The sequence below is a fragment of the Glycine max genome, chromosome 9 (assembly GCF_000004515.6).
Source record: "Glycine max cultivar Williams 82 chromosome 9, Glycine_max_v4.0, whole genome shotgun sequence".
Taxonomy (NCBI): Eukaryota; Viridiplantae; Streptophyta; class Magnoliopsida; order Fabales; family Fabaceae; genus Glycine; species Glycine max.
Window position 1 is genome coordinate 49,667,119 of NC_038245.2, and position 15,753 is coordinate 49,682,871.

At 31.5% G+C, this 15,753-nt stretch overlaps 2 protein-coding genes across 2 annotated transcripts; both read left to right on the top strand.

Annotated features, from left to right (window-relative positions):
• The first annotated feature begins 1,194 nt into the window (after nt 1-1,194).
• On the top strand, nt 1,195-5,597 carry LOC100813007 (3-oxoacyl-[acyl-carrier-protein] synthase 3 A, chloroplastic). The gene is made up of 8 exons (XM_003534603.5): nt 1,195-1,689; nt 1,910-2,058; nt 3,000-3,136; nt 3,397-3,502; nt 3,581-3,699; nt 4,094-4,158; nt 4,244-4,466; nt 5,017-5,597. Exons 1-8 carry the CDS (start codon nt 1,517-1,519, stop codon nt 5,236-5,238), a joined length of 1,194 nt encoding a protein of 397 aa, XP_003534651.1. The 5' UTR covers nt 1,195-1,516; the 3' UTR covers nt 5,239-5,597.
• Nucleotides 5,598-13,658: 8,061 nt separating this feature from the next.
• Nucleotides 13,659-14,745, top strand: LOC100813546 (uncharacterized). Its single transcript, XM_003534604.5, has one exon. It carries the CDS (start codon nt 13,730-13,732, stop codon nt 14,501-14,503), a length of 774 nt encoding a protein of 257 aa, XP_003534652.2. The 5' UTR covers nt 13,659-13,729; the 3' UTR covers nt 14,504-14,745.
• Nucleotides 14,746-15,753: the final 1,008 nt, after the last annotated feature.

Genomic DNA, 15,753 nt, shown 5'->3' on the forward strand with positions numbered 1-15,753 from the left:
ATTGCTTAGTAAAACTTAGTCTTTTCTCCATTTTTCTTAATAAGGTTTTCGAAGTAACCTTGGTTCTATTTTGAATAAAATAAGCTTATGAGTAATTATACTACCAATACTAAATTTATAAGAATTATATTTTAATCATTGTACATAAAAATCATTTTTTTATTCCGATGTAAAAGCAACAAAAAACTGCTATAATGAATGCTAGAAAGCTCATCGTCATATGGAAAAAACTTACCATTCCAACCATCCCTATCCAAAGCTGCACTATTATACACTCCTTGTTTCACTTCCGCTGGCAATATTGACATTATAATTCAAAGAATTCAACTTCACTAACACCCTGTTTCTGCACTTAAATAACCTAAAAGGCTTTTGCCTTTTCCATAGATCCTGGCTCCTCCCAGGTCCTAACAGTCTCCAACTATTTTTGTTCTGTTTCATTTTCCTAATTAATTAAACGTGTCACTCTCCAATAATTCGGTATGTTTAATTTTCTTCATAATTAATTAGTTGTGATTTTTGTTGGCTCACTCCATTGTCAAACCTCAACTGTCTCACCGGTCAACTTCTTTAGGATTTGTGACTATGAGTGCTCTTTTCATCAATTAAAAAAAAAGTGTTTTCTTCGTCACTTATTTATTTAATCTTTATATATATTTATTTAAAAAAATTCGTTGAAATTAGCAAAAACAGACTCTTCTTAGTTCATACCCAAAATTAATGTTTAATAAACATTTTTTTCCTTTTTTTTCATTTAAACATCTTCCATAATTTTTCCGATCATTATGCTTTTTTAAGAAAAAAATCATTATTTTATTATTGTAAAATATTTATCGAATTAGTTAGTTTTTTATTTTCTTTCAATCATGCTTCTTTCTTTATATATATATATATATATAAAGATTGATTTCAGTTGTTTAAGAGATTCAAACTAATAAGAGATTTAAATAGTCAGATGGATCAACCACAATTTATTAAAATTTTCTTAGTTGCTTACATGAGAGTAAAATAATTTAATCCTATCATTTAATTATAAAGTATGCATGATTTTTATTAAGATAATTTTATGAAAATCAAAATTTTCATAAATAACGGGTTATGATTTGATGAGGATATAATCCTATAGTACACTTATAACTTTACATCGTATTAATTAAAATTAGTATAGATAAAGAGATACAATTTATAGAAATTGTTGTAATAAAATTGGCAGACAACACGAGAATAAGAACCTTGGATTTTCCGTCATAAAAAGCAGAAACAACATTGGAGTTTCCTCAAATCCAATCCATAATCGCTCGCTGCCGAAGATCATTGTTGGCTTTGCTTCTCTCTCTCTGCGATGCATTCATTTCTTTGTTCTTCTCCACCATTTAATACATATAGTTATACTACAAAAGCATAACACATTTATTTATATATATATAAATATTCCCTTGTTGGTGTTACATATACACTTTGTTGTTGTTGTTCTTCTTCTTCTTCACCTTCTTCTTCTTCCTCTTCTTCTTGTAAAATGGCGAATGCATCTGGGTTCTTCACCCCTTCGGTTCCCCACTTCAAAGTGAGGGTTAAGCCTCTCAACACTGCCATTGGATTCTCCGCCAAAGTGGTTTGCTTTGGAAACATCGAAGGAGCTGAAAAACATGCTTCCACCGTTTCCCCTTCTTCCCAATCTCCAATACCCAGGTCGCTTTTTCTCCTCTGCTTGATCTATTTCCGTTAAAGTTTTGATTTTGAATCACACCCTACTCAGTTTTTGTTTGCCATCTCAAGCATTATTTCTAGGTTATGAAGTTATGTAGATACATCGCATGGCCTAGCTTAGCTTTTGTTAATTAGTGTTATTTTGGATCAGAATAATCTGGTTTGTGTTTCCTATTATCATTCGTTTAATTGAAGTGTGCAGGCTTGTCAGCAAAGGGTGCAAGTTAGTTGGATGTGGCTCTGCTGTGCCAGCTCTTCAGATTTCCAATGACGACCTTTCGAAAATGGTTGATACTAATGATGAATGGATATCTGTTCGCACCGGAATTCGTAGACGACGAGTTCTTTCAGGTTAGTCATTGGCAGTGGCATTAGTGATTAGTCCCATCTTGCATGCTAGTACTAGTGTGCTATAAACAGATAGGTACAGTGGTTAGAATTTGATTAGATTACACTGCCTGCTCTTAGAGGGCAAGCCCTGGTGCAATGGTTAAGTTGTGCCTTGGCGACTGGTTAGCCATGGGCCTGAATCCGGAAATAGCCTCTTTGCAAGGCTATGCACAATTACCCTCCTCCAAAACTTCACGAAGCGAGGAGCCTCTGGCATCAGAGTGTGTTACTTAGTTAGTTAGTATGATCGAACAATGATTGATAAAAGTTATAAAGTATAAATGTTGAACACTGAAATCACACATAATACAGCAATACACTTGCTGTCCCAGAGACGAAAGTCTCCTATTATGCAAATACAATAATAATACACTTGTTGTCCCAGAGACTAATGTCTCTTACAGAGAGTTCTTCTCTCTCCACAAATTGCAAATAACTTTACACTCCTAATAACTCAGCATACTATCAGAGATATACTCCTAATACATAACCACCGCCAGTAATTTTCTACACTACCACTCTGCAATTCTAATACAGAACTGTATTCTAAAACAGTTATCTGAGTTTCTAATACATAACTGATTTCTAAAACAGCTATTTTCTATGCTTAACTGTCATAACTACCCCTAACTCTCAGTTTCCATCATAGTACACTTCCTTTCTCAGCTTAGCCTCTTTATGATAAATTGGCAAGGCAAAATTGAGCATCTCAAGAGGGTGAACTTTCATTTATGTTGCATTGCCTGCTGTATAAACCCCGTTCTTGTTTTCATGTGATAATCCTGTCTAAAAGTGCTTAGTATTGTTTTGGAAGTTTTGTGGTATAGTAACGTGTCTGCCTTCTATTGCTTGCTGTGGTGCTTGCTTACCAAAAAAAAAATTGCTTGCTGTTGTGCTTGCAGGCAAAGATAACTTGACAAGTTTAGCAGTAGAGGCAGCTAGGAAAGCTCTTGAGATGGCAAAGGTAGACCCTGATGATCTTGACCTAATATTGATGTGCACATCTACGCCAGAGGATCTTTTTGGTAGTGCTCCACAGGTATGGGTTCAGGATGTATCATGTTGAGATTAATTCTTTACATTCTGCTGTTGTCTTTAACCTTTGCCTAGTAATCCTTTTTTTTTTAATTATTAGCACACTTTAAGGGATTAGTGGTGTATTTGAGCAATTACGATGTTGCAAACTTCCTCTTGCAAATGATTATAGCTTATTATTGTATCCATAGCTCTCCAAGATTGGGTGTCTTCTTTTCATTTATGGAACCTCTTGTATAATATTATTGTCATTACAACATGCAGATTCAAAAACAGCTTGGCTGCAAAACAAATCCATTGTCTTATGACATTACAGCTGCATGTAGTGGATTTGTGTTGGGTTTAATATCAGCTGCTTGCCACATTAGGGGTATGAATTGGCTATTTTTGTTGTCTTGATAATTCCTAAATATGTTGAAAATCATTGCCCTTTATTGTGTGAGTTCAGGAGGTGGGTTTAATAATGTTCTAGTTATTGGGGCGGATGCTCTTTCACGATATGTTGATTGGACAGACAGAGGGACCTGTATTCTTTTTGGGGATGCTGCTGGTGCTGTACTAGTACAGGTAATTGTATATCTTCCAGGCATTGTTCAACATTGGTAGCAAATGTCAGTTAGCAATTTGGATCTTGTTTCTTGGCTATTACAATTAGTTTTGTTGGTTATGTTTGTCTTATCTTTGTTTAAGATGAAAGCAAGGTTTTGAGAATCTTTTTAAAATTTAAGATGATAAAGATTTTCAAACTGTTGTCCTCATCCTTGAAATTACAGTTCAAAGTTGCAAATATAATATTAAATATATTCTGAGAGGAAGTCTGCTGTCCCTAGGTTTTCTCTAGATTTTATTGTTGCTTAAGAATGACAATGAACTGATGATTTTTTATTCGACAAGGAGAAGTCATTTATAGGTAAGGGATATAAATTGATGCCATTGCTCTGGTACCATGATTACATTGCAGGCCTGCAACAGTGAAGAAGATGGTTTATTTGGTTTTGATTTGCATAGTGATGGCAGTGGTCAAAGGTTTGTGCTTCTCATATCATTCAAAAGAGTTTTTCTCTTCTTCCTGTAAGCTATGTAATTAAGAACCAACTCTTACTTCATGTAGGCACTTGAATGCTTCCATTAAAGAAAACGAGTCAAATAATGCATTGGATTCAAATGGTTCTGTGGTTGGCTTTCCTCCCAAGCAGTCCTCATATTCATGCATTCAAATGAATGGCAAAGAAGTCTTTCGCTTTGCTGTACGATGTGTGCCACAGTCAATTGAATCTGCTCTTCAAAAGGCTGGTCTCCCTGCATCTAGCATTGATTGGCTACTTCTCCATCAGGTAAGCTGAAATGATCTATAAAATAAAATTCAAGCTTTTTACCAATATACTTGTTGAAAATTTATGCTGGGAGTAATACTGATGAATGAACCAATTCCTTCATCTGTTGCCCATACTAACTCTTCACAGCATTGTTGTTGCTTATAGCAAATGTGATGATAACTTAGGGTATAGGTAATATCTATTGGTTGAATCACTATTGCAACTTGCTATGATTTCTTCAAATAGGTGGACAAAGTGGATTTGCTATACATTTTGCATTTTTATGTTGGCACCCTAGATGGACAGATGGTGGCTGTTGTGTTATCATTTACTTGCTCAACTTGTTGGTATCAAGTTCATTTATATGTTTGTTTTCTAGTAAAAAGAATGTAAAATATCATTTATATTGAAAACAATTCATTAGCTTGTAGAAAGGTGATGTTACATGCATGTTGTATTGAAAACAGAATATCATTTTAGTTAACTTGGGAATTGCATGGCATACTTCATAATATCTTGTAGAAAGGTGATGTTACATACACTTAGGGGGCCTTCATAATAAGTGCAGGCAAACCAGAGGATTATTGACGCAGTTGCCACTCGGTTAGAACTCCCCTCAGAACGTGTGATATCAAATTTGGCCAATTATGGTAACACAAGTGCAGCTTCCATTCCCTTGGCTTTAGATGAAGCGGTTCGAAGCGGTAAGGTTAAGGCAGGCCAGACTATTGCAACGGCTGGCTTCGGTGCTGGTCTTACTTGGGGTTCAGCAATTCTTCGTTGGGGCTGAATGCTTTTCTTTCACGGCAGAATTGCAAATAGAGAAGAATCAGTTGCAAGTGCAGCTGTCCAAATACCCCACATTCTTACACAATTGTAGAAAATGGGGTTTGGGGAATTTGCAAACGGATAGATATCATTAACATCCAGCACTCCCTAAACATTTCCCTTTCTTTTTGTCTTCAAGTTATTTTGTCTTCAATTTACATTCTCCTTGGGCTTCCTTTCTCAAGTACCATTTTTTTTTCTTTTTGAGGCATGTATTTGTCATTCAGATTTATTTGAAACGAGGCTTACTATTTATGTTTCTCAATGGTACTTGTAATTAAAAATGCAGCATGCCAAGTGTTTGCTTGCTTGTACTTTAAACAAACTTGTCAACACCAAGCCACCCCCTTTAATTTAGTTATTTGTTTTTGGATCTAATAAATTTAATGGGAAGCATCGGGATTTAAATTTTTTGATTGTATGTCGGCAAAATCATGGAAAAGAAAATTATGTTAACGACATTATGACACGTACTTTTACTGAGGAATAGAACAAGAAGAACTTGGGGGGTTGCTGATGCTGTTTTGCAAGTGACTCACTTTCCTGATTATGACTTCTGTGGAGTGTGGTCCATTATTACACGACGAATCAATTATGAAAATGCTGTATAATTAACGACAGCCAATTTCAATCCATTTAGGTGTTAGAAATTGTTTGTTAACCAAAAAGATAACAGAAGGTATGCTTGACCTCAAGCCTCAATGATCTTCTAGTTCTTTAATAGGATGAATTGGTGAACTACTGCTTCTAATATGTACAAAATAGGATACCTGTGTTGACAAAGAGTAAAATATCACAACAAAAGGGAAATCCTTTCTGAATATGGAAAACAAATAAACAAGGCCAGTCCTTTAGAAAGACTAGAGTGTAAGAATGCATCTCTTTCAAGAAGTCAAGGCAAGCCTACAAAACAACTTTAATCTCTTAAAAACAACTGCAACTAACAAATACCCTTTTGCCCTTATCTGTTACAATGAAGAGTTAAGCTAGCCAGTAACCATCCTATACACGGTTCAGCTGCAACCATGCGCCATTGGGGGAAACATGATGTGTATTCAACATGAATCTAACAATACTAGTGAATTCAGGCTCCAAATCATATTTGAGTGATCTAACATGATGAGCTGAGGACCTATGAACAAACCTTCAACATTACAAAATCTATTCTGCAGTGTCCTTATGTTTTCTCCTTGATTTGTTGTACAATTTGGAAGGTGGAGAGGGGGAGGACTCAAATGGAAGTGGTGGAAGGTCCATCTCCCCCTTCAAAATCTTAACAATATCATCAATATCTGGCTGCAACTAGTGAATTTTCTGTAAGCGAGTGTCAAGTAACACAGGCTTGCTTGGTCCTTGTTGTAATCTTCTTTCAATCTCTCATCCACTAGTTCTATCATGTAACTAGCATGAGCCAAGTGGATGAGTCATGAGTCCCCGGTCCTGGCTAACCAAGTCCACCCCAAACTCACCCTTCCACCATAGTGCATGTTTGGACTAAAGTTTGCAAAAGTATCCCAAGTCTCACTTCTCCAAAATTGAGTTTGCAGACACAATTTTACTCTCAAACATCACTATTGAGGGGTAACCAAACATGACCCCAAACGGATTCTACTCTCAAACATGATTTTGGACACTCCCACCGGAAATCCAAACATAAATCCTTGACAAGCTAAAGTCAGAGATCTTCCCACCCCACTCAGCTTCAAGCAGAGCATCCAATATTATGCAGAACCTGCTATCCAAACTCAAACTCCAACTCAAACCACCCCATCTCCAAATAGGGATTCCTACAGGCTTGTGTTGGACATATACTCATACACCAACACTCTTATGTTCTTTTTCACAAGTAACCCGAAAAGGCCACCAAAAATGGTGACCTTAGCTCATTTTGAAACTTCCTCTCTGACTACAAAGACATCTCCAAGAATCACTTTTGTTAATGACATTGGCTGTGTCAATTTAAAGTCATTGGTGGCTTGCGTTAAATCTTTGTATGAGAATCCTTGGAGCTTCAAGGGAGCACTTTCATGAAAGGGGATAGTCTTGAACTTGTGAACAAGAGAAGTAGAGAACGTTATTTGTCAATTTTATTACACTATGTTGATATCAAATTAATAACTTGTCCAAACACCATTTTACCCACTGTTTCATTTTAGACAGCATCCTCTCACACTGCACACATTTTCAATCATGATAAATGGTTGAGATGCATCACAACTTGGATCTCAACCACGTTCAATGAAAGAGTCCAATTGATATTAGGAGATAACAAAATAAAAACTAACTAGGCAATTTGACAACATATACAAACACTTCTCGTGGTCCAAAATTAATATTTCAAAATCAATTCTTATTAAAAAAAAAAGATTAAGTTTTAACTTTTCTTAAAGTATATTAATTTTATCGAACAACGTGAATTGCTATTGCAACTTTTAGCTGCTGCAATGTTCTAGCGGAAGTTTTAGCTCATCAAAGTCCCCCCTTAAGATTATAGCCTTAATTATGCCCTTATTGATGTATGGTGTTAATATGTCTCTATCCTCCGTTAAAAAAAAATTAATTTTTTTTTAACAAAAACGAATTAACAATTTAATGAAGGTATAGCGAAAATTTAATTGTTATTTGTAGATTTTGTAAGGAAGTCACACTGATCCACAACAATTAACGGCCACAAATTCACTTCTCTAATGATTTAGATCAGTATTATTAATAGTGTCATTTATGACGATGAAGATTATGTATTTTCAAATAATAACTTATGTTTAATACAATTGATTGTTATTTTTTTAGCATGATAAAATGATAATAATTATCATACATTATTTATGAGAGATACAAGGTTGATCTAGTGATAATAAAGGAAAGAAGAAGAGAAATATTGTGGGTTTGAATTTATTCGCTAATAAAAATTAATAAACTAATTACTAACATTTATCCAAAAAAGTAAAACATAATTATACACTGTTCTTTCTTACATTTTTTTAATCTTTTTATTTTTTTTATCAGTTACTATATCTCTTACTATCATTTTTATCTCTTTCTTCTTTTTATCTTTCATCCCAAAAATAGTTATGCTTATGTGTTTGCTAAGTAGAAGAACCAACTTCATAGAGTAGTAACTAATTGATTATGACAAAGTAACATACATATTATGACTTGACATTTAAAAAGAACAATGGTGATACTCTCATACACAATTATACAATCCACTTTTTATTTCACCTTTTACCCCCTATCCTATCATATTACATTTTTTTTTATCTTTCTCATCATATTTTTTTATAGTATGTTTGATTAATATTGAGCAAACAAAATTAAATAAAAAATATGATAATAATATATTTTATTTTATTTGATTAATAAGTGGAAAGGAAAATGAGAAAAAAGTCAACTACAAGAAACACATAAATTCAAAATTTTCGTTCCCCTAATTCAAATTAAATTTTTTATTCACTTATTTTCCTTCCATTAATCAAGAAAACCCTAATTAAGTTTATACGCCTCATCGGATTCATACCAATCATTTTCCTTGAAGAAATAATTATGCGATTGCGAGCTTAGTTAGAGATAAGATATAATTAATTGTGGCATGATACTTGTCGAGATACTATTAAGTTTCAAAGTGCATGAAAATGGCTTGATGGAATGTACACATCTTTAAAAAGTTTCCGTTCCGCTGCATACCAGCACATTTTATTCTCCTAAATATAGTGTGGAAACCTTAATTATTAAATAATTCGTTAAATTTCAATTGAAGATCAGATCATCAAAATTGAGCTCAACATTTTCCATCTAAAACTTTCCTCTTTAATAAAGAATCTTATAGATGTTTTTACATACAGATTAAAACTTGTAATAATTAATAATCAAATACAATAATTTTTCTGGGAGAGTGACGTAGCATTCCTCTATAGCATATATCAATGATTACTTATGATCTCATGTGGTAGATTAAATTCTTATTTTCGGATACTATAACTAATAATAATACTGGACTTCAAAAACAAAAGTAATAATAATACTGAAGATTCATTAAAACTAAAAAGTTTTACTTACAGATTGAAAAATTAATTAAGAAGCCAGTATTTAAAAGTGTTATAAATGTAAACAAATTATTTTTTATAATAAATTTTGATTAAATAATAATATTTTTTTATATTGACTTGTTGAGTTGGATATATAAACCTTTAAAATTAAGCTTATAGTACTATATATAAAAATAATGAGTGCGTATATAAAAAAAAGAGTCCCAGAAAATAATGAGGTAATATGGACTCTTAAAACTGACCTCTTTTTATAAAAATAAGAGCAAACAATTTGGAGGGGGGAGGGATTTGGGTTTGAGTAGACGAAAATCAAATCGAAAGAAAACAGGAATTAACAATGAATAAAACAAATAGATAGTGGAAATTCAATAATTAAAGACTCTAACCCAATGTGTATTTCAAGGAGAAAATGGGGTTAAACTGATGTAAGTTGTAAATTGTTTTTATAAGTTATCTTGGAAAGTTTATCGATAGAAATATGTTAAAAACAACTTATAAGTAAATTATAAATGAGATAGTTTAAATAAATTAATTCTTGCTTCATGGTCAATCTCCGTAGGTTTTCTATCATATTGATTAAGGGATTGTGTTTTTAAAACATGCGTTTGAATAAATAACTTAATTAAGTACTTATATATTGAATAAGTGCTTATCATATAAACACTTATCGAATAATTTATTTATCGTATAAGCACTTATGCATAAATTGTGTCCATAATCAGATAAAAATGAGATTAAAATGTTTTAATAGAAGTTATACGTTGTTTTGTATACTATCTTGAAGAGTTTACCGAAAAAGCTAAAAAACCCTTTAGATAATTAATGCGTATGAGTATTATTGTAAACCCTTTAGATAATTAATGCGTATGAGTATTATTGTAAACCCTTTAGATAATTAATGCGTATGAGTATTATTGTAAACCCTTTAGATAAAAAAATAAATAAATTGTAATATTGATAAGTCTTTCAAACACCAGCGGATCTATACAGAGGCTAATGTGAGGCTAATGTGGTAATTGTTCATACGTCATTTTTTTTTACTTGAATATATTGAATAAATATTTTTTTCATAAAAAATAGATCTTTCACCCGCAAGATAATTTTTTAATAAGATGAATATAAATAATTATAAAATAGATCTTGAAGAGTTTATCTTTTTAAATTTTATTATTTTTAATTTTTTATTACAATTTTTAATGAAGTTTATATAATTTTTTATTTGAAAAAATATTAAACTATTTTTTACTTCCACTGAAAAAAAAAATCTGAATGAAAATTTTTTGGAAATCCACCACTCCTTTAAAACATATGGGGTTATAGGAGAGTGATATTACAAATTAAATTTAATGTAGTTCAGGACTTGTTCTAGCCTAGGCACACACTATGGGCCACTTTTGGCTCTTGCATTATATGACAGAGGGGTTGTCCCATAATTATTATTTTGCATGCATTAATTTGTGTTTAGGTAGATGGACTTGGCAACATTCATGCATATATAAGCCCTACAAATAAATTTGTCCCTATAAAAAAAAGTTAGTTTCATCTTTCTAAAATACGAATTTACCGTTTTTGCTTATTTTATAAAAGACCAGAAATAATTATTTCATTTTAAGAGATAAAAACTAAAAAGACTGTTACGGGAAACAAAATGAAAACTCAGATATTTTACAGAGACTAAATATTTTAAGCTCTCAACAAATTAAATATTATATTTTAATTTTTTTAATTCTTTAAATAGTTCAGTTAAAATATTCATTAGTGAGATCCTAATTGAAATACTAATATTAGATTAACACCATATCTATAAAAGAATGAAAACTTTCTATTATTTATCTAATACCAAAATAATCAACATACACTTGTTAAAAAGGAGTATTTTCAAAATGAAACGCTTCATAAATTTACAGAAATATTCACCCTCCGAATATAAGATTTTATGCCGCTCTCTCTATATAATAATGGATTTAACTTTAATGGTTAAAAATTCGAGTTAGTCCAATATTGGAAACATGTTCACGAATGGATCAATTAGAGCAATCATATATAAATGAATATATAACACTTTAATTTAAAACTTTAATGTTTAGGTTTATTAATTTTTTTTAATGTTTAACATTTTAATTCTTATACGGGACTTCAACTCACATTTATATTCAACAAAGGTTATGTTAGGAAAAATTAATTAAAAAATTAGTTAAAAACTAAAAAATCAATTGAAAACTAAAGTTAATAGATAACTAGAATTTGAACGATGTAAGCTAACAATTAATTTATTAAATTAGAAATATTCGATAAAATTACCCGTTAAAATAACTAAAAGTGTAAAATGATAGAAATAAACATATTTATATTCTACTATTTTATGTTACATTTTTCATGTTAATTATTCTATTATTAATCTTATATTATTTCTTAAAATATTTTTAATCAAGCTTAAAATAATATAAGAAAATACACTTAAGTAGACATTATACTTTCATTATATTAATTAATGTAATAGTTAGAATAAATCATCTAATATATAATTATTCAAAAAATAATAGACAAAATATAGTGTTTAAATAATAAATAAAATATTATAAGTGATACAATAGTTAAAATAAATAATATAACATAAAAAAATATAAACTATAATAACAAAAAAAACCTTTATCAATGTCTTGATTTATAATGCTAAATTAATAAAATAAATAATATAATCATTAAATTAAAAATGCAATATAAAAATATTCAAAAAATAATATAAAAAATAAAATAAATTAAAGTAAACCTATAACCTATTATTCTATATTAAATAACAATAAAATCTTGATTTATTTGAAATGATAAGTAGGAAATATGAGAAATACATTAACGATTAAAGAAAGAAAATATAAAAAATTAAAAATTAGAAGCTAAGATTTTAAAAAATATTACTTCAAGTAACAATTCAAAAAATACTAAAAATACTGATAAATTAATAAAAACATTTATTTATTAGACAATCAAATAAGTTTTTTAATTAATAAAAAAAGTTAAAAATTAATTCAAACGTATTGTCAAACATAATAAAAAATTAATAAAAAATAATTATTTATTTAGACTTGTAATTTGAGTTTTAGTATTGTTACTCTTGGACCGACAGATTATCCCAATTCCCACGAATAACATATATATTTATATATGAATATGCTTATTTTTTTTTTAACTATTACTACTTTAATTTTCTAAAGTAACCTGCTTCATCTCTCAAATAACTATATCCATCCATTGCAACATTTTACCAGCTCAACCAATCAATACACGAATAGAATGCAATTTCACACATTAACACACACACACATATATGTGAGTGATTGTGTCTTGTTTGAAAAGGAATGAGATTTGTGGTGATGGACTCTTAGAAAATATCCCTACCCAATAATTATTTAATCATGAACTTCATCTAGCTAATGACTTTCAGACACATCTACTCCTACAGATATAATCGTGTCATGTTCAAACACCAAGAGTAGTGTCATGCCCTTACCCTATATAATACTCACTGATACAGGACACAGCGATCCACTCAAGTTTCTGTCATAAATATGAAGAAAGATGGACCATGGGGTAGGTGATTCTCCCCTATTCATTTAGTCCAGGCCTATTCATAGTCACAACCTATTAAACATATTTGTCTAGTATCTTATTATTATTCTTCCTTAAATTTGAAGAAACTACTGTTAAAGGCCACAGGTTTCTTCAGTTTGCAATAAATTGCGTAAATTCCTGGAAGTTGCATGTGATATAGCTCGTAGTACAAGAAAATTTATTAAATTACAACAATACAAGAGGAAAGGGTGTCCCTTAATGTAGTGTAGTGTGCCCCATGTTAGGCCTATTAAGGGACTATTTTTTAGCATCACTTCAAAGTTTGACTCTCAAGGGTAGAAGATCTGCAGCCGTAAATTTAGCATGTTTTGTGGATATATCGTGCCTGATCAAGCAATTCATGTAGGAAAGTAAGAAAGTCTATACTCTATATTCTATAATGTATATATGTAACTTTAAGAAGGCTCTAATAATGAACCAAATTGGAGTTAGAGGATACTTTTATATTGTTAGTGAATATTTTTATATTGTTAACCAATTTGTTTTAATTATTTAAAAGAATTAACCTTCTTAAATAATGTAACTTTTGTAGTCAACTTTGTTTTTCTTAAAATACATTTAGCAATACTGAGTTCAAATTAAAACTTGCATGAATTCAATTAAACTATTTTTGATTAAGAAGGACGTACTTGTACACTTAGAATCTGCTCACACACAATAAAATAAAAGAGGGAATGGTCGAAATCATTGGATGCAGAAACTACGAACCTTTGTCATTTAAAAGTAAATTAACAAACAATATGATACAATATCAATTTCTGTCAATAATGGAGTTGCATGTGTTGCATATTAAAAGATGTCCAAGTGCTGATTTCATCTCTCCATGTATATGTGACACTATTATTTAAATCAAAACTAAAGTCCAAAACCTCTACCTCCATATTTTTTTCTCTCCCTAATCAGCATACCCTTTTGCAAACCAACAAGCACACACACACACACAAATTCTCATCAAAGATGTTCAGTGCCAAAAAAGCTGAGCTTCATCCCCCAAAGACAGTGCTCCAAATCAAGCAAGATGACAAGTTCTTCAGCAGGCTTCTTTCCAAGGAAAGTTCCATGTCCAAACCCTCTTTCAGAATGGCTGTTGCAGTCCCTTTTGTTTGGGAGTCTCAACCTGGCACCCCCAAGTACACTTTCTCTGAGGACACTCTCCCACCCCTCACTCCTCCACCTTCCTATTTTGTTAACTTCATCACCAAAAAAAACAAACCACTGAAGAAACGCTCAAGATCAAATCTCTTCTTAGCACTCTTTCCAAAACTAAATCTCAAGAAGAAAAACATTCTCTCACCCTCTTCACCTTCCTCTCCATCTTCTCTATGGTCAACCTCAGATCATTCTTCCAAAGTAGTTCCAATGGGGAAGCATGGAAGAAGGCGCTTTCTAAGCTTTGGTTCATCTTTTGACTTTAGAGGAGATGATGAAGAAGAGAGTGCTAGTGCTAGTGCTACTACTACTTCAACTACTTCAAAACTTTGCTTTGGCATTTCTCGTTCTACAAGCACTTTGGCTAGTATTGGCTTCCGAGGCTCAAGCAGGAGGTCATGAGTTTCATTGTAATTAAGCCCTTTTCATAGCATCTTGGAGACTCACATCTTGTTTTGTGTTGCTGCTTAGAGTTTTATGTGTAAATGTTTTTTTGTTCTGCCTCTCTTCATGCATGTTTTAAATGGCTACCAATTTTTTAGGATAGAATTGCTCTTGAGCTTGTTTTTCTCTCAAATAAAAGTTCTGCTTCCAAGGTGTACTGTGTTAAACATATTTTGCATTTAAAAAAGTTGAAAACATCATATATTGGTCCTCTTAGCCTCTAGAATGTGGCAAAGCATTCATGGAAGTAAGAACTGTTGTATCTTTTGCGTGGCTTCTTGTTATTTTGGTTTTCTTTGTTGTGTTATCGTGATAATAAACAAACAATCAAAGAGATAACAAGGGAGAATAAATAAGAGCTCATTTTAGTTGTAATTTGTAAATATAACTACTTTGTATTTGATGATTCAATTAAAGTCTCAATCATGGATTCTAAATAAGTTTGTTGAACAGGATACCTAAGTTATTTTATTTAAACTCTTCGATGCATTTTTTTTATTACTGCGTACGGATAAAAAAATTTCAATGAAAGTCTCAACAATCTCATTTCAGACACACTTTTGTTTTATTTTTCTTTTCCCAGATAAGGTCAATATTAGTATTCTATGGACTACTTCCTTTTTGTTTTTCTCAACGTGATTATTCATTGCAAAAAGAAAATTCAGGTAAAAGTTGCCATCATACTATTAATTTGGCCCAAATGGCTGGCAAATTTGCTGCTCCATTTGAAATGACATTCCATGTCAAGTAGCTATGTTTTAGTGTCGTGTTGGTAAAGGACGCTTCTTCTGTGTGTTAGGCGTTCCTTTTGCTTCAACATTTCTCGTGTGTCACGGATTCACACGTACAAAATATCCTTAGTCACATAGCTAGGAACAGAACACATCTTCAGTTTCTGGCTTTCTGCAATTAGTTACTAGAGGGTGAACTTTCGTTAAGGGAATTTGTTTGATCCTGTTATGTCAGATAGGAAAACAGTAACAACCTTTTTGTGTCTAGGTACTTTCTTTAGATAATTTAATCAGGGCAGGGTTAATAGCTTATGTTGTCATGTTACCAAAAAAAGAAGGGTGTAAATGGAAGGTCTTAACCACCTTTTACATTGTGGTTAAATTATTCATTCACTTCTAGCAATATGATGCTCTTTAAAATTAAAGTAATTTTTATCAAGATTTTATAGCTTCTTTGATTATATGCCCAATTACACA

What these genes read in the sequence shown, in the direction of transcription:
- LOC100813007 (XM_003534603.5), top strand. Translation starts at nt 1,517, where the DNA reads ATGGCGAATGCATCTGGGTTCTTCACCCCTTCGGTTCCCCACTTCAAA. An exon ending in TAGACGACGAGTTCTTTCAG is followed by an intron (nt 2,059 to 2,999) that starts GTTAGTCATTGG and finishes TTGTGCTTGCAG; the next exon opens with GCAAAGATAACTTGACAAGT. An exon ending in CTGGTGCTGTACTAGTACAG is followed by an intron (nt 3,700 to 4,093) that starts GTAATTGTATAT and finishes ATTACATTGCAG; the next exon opens with GCCTGCAACAGTGAAGAAGA.
- LOC100813546 (XM_003534604.5), top strand. Translation starts at nt 13,730, where the DNA reads ATGTGTTGCATATTAAAAGATGTCCAAGTGCTGATTTCATCTCTCCAT.